The sequence below is a fragment of the Neophocaena asiaeorientalis genome, unplaced genomic scaffold (assembly GCF_003031525.2).
Source record: "Neophocaena asiaeorientalis asiaeorientalis breed wild unplaced genomic scaffold, Neophocaena_asiaeorientalis_V1.1 scaffold461, whole genome shotgun sequence".
In the NCBI taxonomy this organism is placed as follows: domain Eukaryota; kingdom Metazoa; phylum Chordata; class Mammalia; order Artiodactyla; family Phocoenidae; genus Neophocaena; species Neophocaena asiaeorientalis.
In genome coordinates this window covers 1,426,154-1,433,580 of record NW_020173230.1, presented here as the reverse complement: position 1 = coordinate 1,433,580, position 7,427 = coordinate 1,426,154, and the positions used below count along the sequence as shown (strand labels likewise).

The 7,427-nt window shown below is 46.1% G+C and overlaps 1 protein-coding gene across 1 annotated transcript in view; it reads left to right on the top strand.

Moving 5' to 3' along the window:
• The window catches only part of SMURF1 (SMAD specific E3 ubiquitin protein ligase 1), a 35,271-nt gene that overhangs the window by 14,294 nt on the left and 13,550 nt on the right, over positions 1-7,427 (top strand). Inside the window, exons 9-11 of the mRNA XM_024745271.1 lie at positions 1,381-1,527; positions 2,557-2,755; positions 4,181-4,284. Coding sequence (XP_024601039.1) covers positions 1,381-1,527; positions 2,557-2,755; positions 4,181-4,284 — 450 coding nt within the window. The remainder of the gene's footprint in view (positions 1-1,380; positions 1,528-2,556; positions 2,756-4,180; positions 4,285-7,427) is intronic.

Sequence of the window (7,427 nt, the reverse complement as noted above, 5' to 3'; positions counted from 1 at the left end):
CAATGCAAGGGGGCCCTTTAGAAAGCAATCCTGGATCTTGAAATTAGATCATGTAACTGCAAAAGACCCTCACCCCTAGATTAAATCAAATGCACTTACTTAAAAAACCGATAAACCCTTAAAGGTGTGTTGCTCTCATTCTAAACTAAAAATATTGCTGAGCGAAATGATATGATGTCTGATGTGATGCTTTAAATAATCGGGGTGGGGAAGCCAATAGGGGAGCATTGGAAACAGGTTGGCGATAAGCTGGTAATTGTTAGAGTTGGTTATTCACTATGGTCTCTATTTTTTTTATATGCTTAAAATTTTCCACAATGAAAACCTAAAAAGGAAATATAAAGACCCTATTACCCTCTCTTCTACTTTACTCTTCCTATTGCCTCAGTCCCTTGGGGACTATTCCTGGGGGAGATGAAGCTTTTCTATACGAATTCCTTCTACAAGGCCATACATCTGAGCCCAGGTCAAAGAGACCCCGGCCCCACCCCCACCCTGTAATGGAGTTAAGTTTCTTTTTTTCTCTTTGCTTTGCTTTCCTTTTTTCTTTAAAAAAATTTTTCTTTTGTTTCAGAATAGCGTTACTTCCTAATAACGTTTTTAGTAATGCTCATTTCCTTTTTATTCATAATTTGTTTCATCTGAGAACAAGCTTCCTGTCTTTGATTTTCCAAATCTATGTTGAATTTACAATTCAGTATCTGTAATTAGAATGGAAATATTACCTGCAAATGAATGAGGTGTCTCTTTAGTACTCACTGGAAGGAATGTCAGGCTTTGGTCCTGATTAGAAAAGCATCTTGGTCAGTAATGCTGTGCTCCCAGATGACCGTGGAGTATACTGAAATAATGAATCAAGAGGTTAGAATTAGAAAGACTTGCTTATTAACAAAGCCAACTCAAAAAGGAGATGGCCTCTTCCCGGTGCAGATGTCTAGAATTGGAAGATTTCGAATGCATGTTCATACGTCCCCATCAGCTTGAAAAAACGTGTACTGTTTGGGAGCTTTTCCATGCAGAAACCTTTCTGACCTTGAGCATTTAATTGTGAATCCAGAGTTTTCCAGCAGCCTTCAGATACTTCCTACTATTTTGGCCCTCTTTCGTGGAAGGAATGGTACTCCCCGGGCAGACCACATTCCCTATCATGGTCACAGGCTCTGAGGGTTGCGGTTTATCTGCGGGACTGTGCTGCTACTTGCGGCACAGAGGCCTGGGCTCAGTGCAAGTCTGGCGTAAGTAGCGCCACGACTGTCCCTCTTAGCAGGACCGGGACACGGCCCCTGGATAAGGGGATGCCCCTGGTTCTCTCACGGAAGTTTTGGTCTTAGGCCTCCACACACAGATGGACAAACCTCTCTGTATCTTCCATTTTGGTAGAGACCTTAACAGTGTGAACTGTGATGAACTTGGACCACTGCCACCCGGTTGGGAAGTCCGAAGTACAGTTTCCGGGAGAATATATTTTGTAGATCATAATAACCGAACAACCCAGTTTACAGACCCAAGGTTACACCACATCATGAAGTAAGACTTTTACCAAATCTTTGTTGACCTCGTTAAAATTTCATGTTTTCTACTAACTTTTTTCTTCATTTCTTGATTGCATTGTTGGTTAGCAGAGAATAAGCGTAAGCAAAGTATGATAAATACTTGGTGGACAATTGCGTTTTAAACTCCCAGGCCGCTGTGAGCAGTCCTGAAGCCCTATGTTGTTGTCACCCTGTTCTAGCTTGCAGCCTAAATAAAATCCCCTGAGCTGGCAGTATGGGGCAGCTTCACTCACGAAGCTTCCGTGGGCAGCACTCTGATGGGATACATGGCCTTAGAGAAGCAGTGAAGTGAGGCTTTCCTTGGTGCCCGCTCACCGCTGTCTGGGAGGGCTGGTCCAGAGCACTGCTTGCTGGAACCTCTTCCTGGGCCATCATTCCCAGGGGCTGTGGACCTGGGTATGACCTTGGCTCCCACACTCCACGTTCCAGGTTTGCTGTGTCCTCAGAACATGAGCGCCCACGGGGCACTTGTCATTGACAGCTGATACAACCGGCAAAACTTGAACAGGACAGATGCTACTGTGTCCAGGAGGTCCCTGGACTTCTGCCTTTGATGAGTGGGCTTGGAAATCTCTTGATTATGAGTAGGGGTAGTTACCACTGCATTTCACTTGTTTGCTCCTGGGCATTTTGTCCCCCTCCACGGTCATCTGCTTTGAAAGTTCTCTCATCAACTCCGTTTAACTCTCACCCCCAAGGCACACCTAATAGCGCGTTGGTCAGGCTCACAGATATGCACTAGATGCACGATGAATGCTAGCAGTTTCTGTTTTTACTTATGGCAATGATAATGTATGAGACACAGAGATGGAGGGTCCCCTTGACTGAATCCTAGACATCTATTTAGCCTGAGGGTGGCCACCAGCAGTTTTTCCATAAGAAATTTTGACTAGCAGTTTGGTGAAATGACTTCCCCTCTCAGTCCCTTTTGTGTGGGTGCACTGCTGGCAGCAACCTTGGCCGCCGCTCTCGGGGCGACCTCGATGCTTCTGTTCTTCTCCAGTCACCAGTGCCAACTAAAGGAGCCCAGCCAGCCGCTGCCACTGCCCAGTGAGGGCTCCGTGGAAGACGAGGAGCTTCCCGCCCAGAGATATGAGAGAGATTTAGTCCAGAAACTGAAGGTCCTCAGACACGAGCTCTCGCTTCAGCAACCCCAAGCTGGTCATTGCCGCATCGAAGTATCCAGAGAGGAAATATTTGAGGTACGGGGCTCGGGCACAGAATCTTCCTCCCTGTCAGTAGACAGTGAGTTCTGCTTTCTGTCTGGTGTTTCGGAGATTGATTTTATCGCTCAGTGAAATGCAGTTCCCTCTCTCTGAAATGAAATGCAGAGAGAGGGAACTGTATTTCCTCCTGTGGTAAAGGTTTAAAAATCAATGACTTCTGAGTGAAAAGGTAGAGATCTGTACAGAAACCAGTACTAAATAATATTGTAAATCCCTGTGCGTGCGTTGTACAGATTCTACTTCCTGCCATCCGCACGGTTTCCTAGAATCAAGCATTCCTTCTGCTGCAGCCTTGCATGCAATTTCCCCTCGTGGCATTGCCTCCTCAGAGAAGCTAAGTGGCCTCCCTGTTGTCCCTTCTGGAAGGAGGAAGAACTGATGGTTCCGGGCAGGGTTCTGGCCTTTGTCCAGCTCCCCTGCGGGATCAGGGTCCCTAAACAGGCAGGGCTTTTGGTAGGCAGGGCCCGTTTCTCGGGCCCACGATCATGAGTAGAATCTCAGCTGTGTTTGGGCCTTTGTGGAATCCTTGGCAGAAATGATCAAACGAGACACAGATTCTCACTGGGCCACAGCAGCTGAGGGGGCCACGGAGGGACGGAGGCTTGGGCACAGCCCGATGAGTGGATCAGCTGAAGTGCCTGGTTTTGCCCACTGAGCGTCGTAAATGTTTGTCGGGGATAGAGAAGAGCTGAATTCTTGAGGTGCTGCCGCCAGATCGTTTCCACTCAGCATCCTCTTGCCTCTTGGGATCCAGCTTTTGAATTACATTAAATTTGAAGCAAGAAAAGATCCTTAAGTGCCTTTTCACTGAAAATACCTACAGACATTTAGCTGGTTCCACTCCAGATGCTGAATCTGAGGGACTATTAGGCTGACCGCATGTTTTCTGTGTCTGGTAAGCTGCTTTATGTCTTACTTAAACTCTCCTTGTTTTTTTTTGACTCTGTGGGAAAGTGTGATTTTTGACTTCAGTTGTAAAAGCAGGCTCAGAATTCTTTTAGTATTCAGACTCTCTTGTGATGTCTTCATTTTGGTTAAAATATATCAATTATTTATAGGACACATTGGAATTAATTTGTGCAGAGAAAATCAACCCTAGCGAGGATGTTCAACTCTTAAGTCATGATTGTGCTGAGAATAAATGTGTGTTTCCTTTAGGTACAGTATCACCTGCCATGTGCTTTGCTGTTTCCGAGGGAGAAAAAGTGAAGGAAGCAGCAATGTCCTAGATGCCAACTAAACATTCTCAATAGGAACCAGACAAAAATCAGATTCAAAGGCTTAAAAATAAGCTCAGATGCTTATTTGTAATTGAGCTCCATTATAAATAACCTTTCATCGTTTTATAACTTTAAAAATAAGATTAGCTCTTCTCCCTGAAACTGTAATTTTGATGTGCAGGAGTCTTATCGCCAGATAATGAAGATGCGACCAAAAGACTTGAAAAAGCGACTGATGGTGAAATTCCGAGGAGAAGAAGGTTTGGACTATGGCGGGGTGGCGAGGTGAGAGGCTCGCGTACCCCGCTCCCTGCTGCGTGGATTTGAGCGCACCTGTGAGCAAATATTTGCAGAGAAGTCGTTTGCCCCTTTCTGGTGCTGGTCTTGGAGCAGTCAGGACTTCAGGTGTTGCCATCAGAGAGCGTTCCTAGAAAAAGAATTCCTAAGAGCGTGTGCCACGCTAGCATCTTGCCATGACCCATCAGAACGCGCGTGCGCTTCACCATCACTTTCCTTCTTGGAAAGTATGAATTATTAAACTTCTACCCTTACTCCCTTCTCCATATGGCCCGACTGAACCCGAAGTTAATACGGAGGCAGCCTTGCTTCTCTCACTAGAGGACTTTCAGGGGTGGGAGGAAGGCATATACGTTGCATTTGTGTCAAACAAGTTTTGTAAAATGAGATTTTGGTCAAAATAGTTCATGCAAATGATTTTAAAGATAGTAGCTTTTCATGATTATATTCTGTTTCCTGTCTTACCTCTTTTCACCTTTGAGACAACTGTTCTTCTGCTCTTTTAACTGTTTCTTCTAATATAACCAACCATCTAGATCAGCAACTCGATCAAGTTCTGATGTTATCTACTGATTTCATGAGGTATGGTCATAGGCACAGATAGACCAGGTAATGGTTGTGGTGAGGATCTGATTTAATACTCCTCAGTTTTGTAATATCAGTATTTTTAGTTCTTCTATCATTGTCTTTGTAACTTTACATAATGTTTTTTCACCATTATTTTTTCATGGTCAGCTAGAGGCATTATCTCTTGACCTCTCTTTTTCATACGAAAAGGATACGAATACTCCTGACTTTCCCTTCAGCATTCCAGCATTCCTTTCACCTCTTACCTCTTGCATTCTGTCATCTGTAGTATCACTTGTATATTGTCAAGGTTGAAGATTTACATTTTGTTCTGTCACCAAAATTAAGTCAGTCTCTTGTGCTTGTCTACCTATTATTTATAGGAATTGAAAAATCAGTACATTGTTTTATATTATTATGACAATGTAAATATTGTTCATTGAGAGATTAAGTGGTATTCTATCATTTAGTTTATCCTTTCGAACAAATTTTAATTTTCCCAAGAATTTCTTCTTCTTTCTTCTTTTCTTAGAACCAGGTCTTGTCTCTGTTGCCCCATTAAACTTCACCTTTGGCCATCCTCACCCACCCCCTTTGCTCCATGTATCTCTCTTGTGGAGACTCTGTCCAGACTGACTGTTGATTCTCTGGACCTGCTGCAGTTGTCTTCATGGGACTTCACTGCTTTCTTGGCTTAGAGCCATTGTTGTACGGGTCCTATGGCTTCCTCTTTCTTGGCTTACTCCATTATGTTACTGGACTGTATCCTCAAGTAGCTTTCTTAGAAGGGGTGTGTGTGGGGGGGGAGGGGGATTTTCCAAGATCGTGAGTCTGAAAATGTCTTATAATCTACAGTTTGACTGGTAGTTTAGCTCTTTATAGGCTTCTAGAAGGAAAACAGTTCTCATTCAGAACTCTGAAGACACTGCTCCGCTGCTTCTCAGCACCCAGAGTCACTGTCAGAGAACAGTGTGGCTTTGGGCACGTCTCATTTATTTGACCCCATCCATGGCCACCCATCATCCATAGGTTCCACCACCTTTTTTCTGTTTTTCACGCCCCTCCTGTCTTCACTTCCTCCTTACCCGTAATCCACCATCATAATCGCTCCCTTATGCCCCCTCATAACTTCCTTGCCTCTCTTTCTGTTTGCTGTGCTTACCTGGCAAAACCCCAGCTCTGAAGATCCCCTCCTCAGGCTGCTCTGAGCATCGCCTGAGCGGCTGAATGTGGCTGGAGGCGAACACGCTTCCATGCTGCTGGCCTTTCTCTGCATCGATGGCCACCGGCCGCAAGGAGGGTTCAGCACCTACTTCAGTTCCCCCGTAGTTCTCTTTCTCAGATCTCTGGCGTCACTTCCGCCCATCCTCACTCTTAGCTGCTGACTTTGCTTCCTATTTAACTGAGGAAACGGAAGCAATCTGAAGGGTCTTTCCTCACCGTCACCGCCAGATATCGAGTCTGCCGTTGTCTGTACTCGTACGGTCAGACTTCCCTGCCGTGGCCCTGTGTGGCGCATGCATGTCCCTGTATAAGAGCAATCCTGCCCCTGGCACAGTGCATCCCAGGCCCTTGTACTTCTCCTGTTATTTCACATCTATTTCTTTTCATCAAAATGTCCCTTTCTCTTGGGTCATACAAATGTGCTACGGCAACTCCCCTTCTTAAAAGAAACAAACATGCCGCCCCCCAACCTTTCCTAGATACTATGTCCCCTTCCTGTTGAAGCTACAATAAAGGAGGCAATAAAGGCAAAGAAAGCACAAGAAAAAGAAAAACAATTAGAAACTCCAGGAAAGACAGAGATGCGTTCAAGAATGCATAGCTCAGTCATCGCCCTGTTCCTCTGTTCTCTTTGTAGCAAAACCCCTCAGAAGAGTTGTGTGATCCCAATTCCCGCTTCCACATCCTCGTTTTCTCTTGAACGCATTCTGAGCAGATCTCTCTGCCCTCTGAAGCCCTTTGTGTCGAGGCCCCCGCCTGACCTGCGTCTCACCAAACCCAGTGATGACGACTCAGTCTTGGTCTGTCAGCAGGACTCGTTGTAGTCGGTGGCCCCCTGCTTCTCGAAACACCTTTGCCACTTGGTTTCCAGGGCACCTGGTTTCCCTCTAATCTCCCTCTCAGGCTCCTCTGCTGTGCGTCCCCCTCCTCCTTCCCACTGGACATTGCGGGCATCCGAGCGTAGCCCTGGAGCCTCCTGGCCGCCCCTTCTCGCCCCTCCTTCAGCTCCAGACTTGTTTACCAGTTGCCTCTCATCTGTGCTTGGGTATTTAGCCTCTTAAACCTAACAGTTCAACATTTCGGGTTGCCCCTCCCCCCAACTGCTCCCTGTTCTTTCCTGCCTCACTGAACTGCCCACCCAGTCCCTGTGGCTCAGATGCGGGTGGTCCTCACAGCCTCCCTCTGTGCTGCATGCGCCCCCTCCCCGCCGGAGCCAGTGCACCCTCGGGCCCTCAGAGGGAGTATTTTCTGTATCTATTCATTAACCAGTAAGCATTGAGACTCCACCGCAGACTGGGTACTTGGGATACAATGTGAGCAAAGCAAAGTGTTCCCTGACC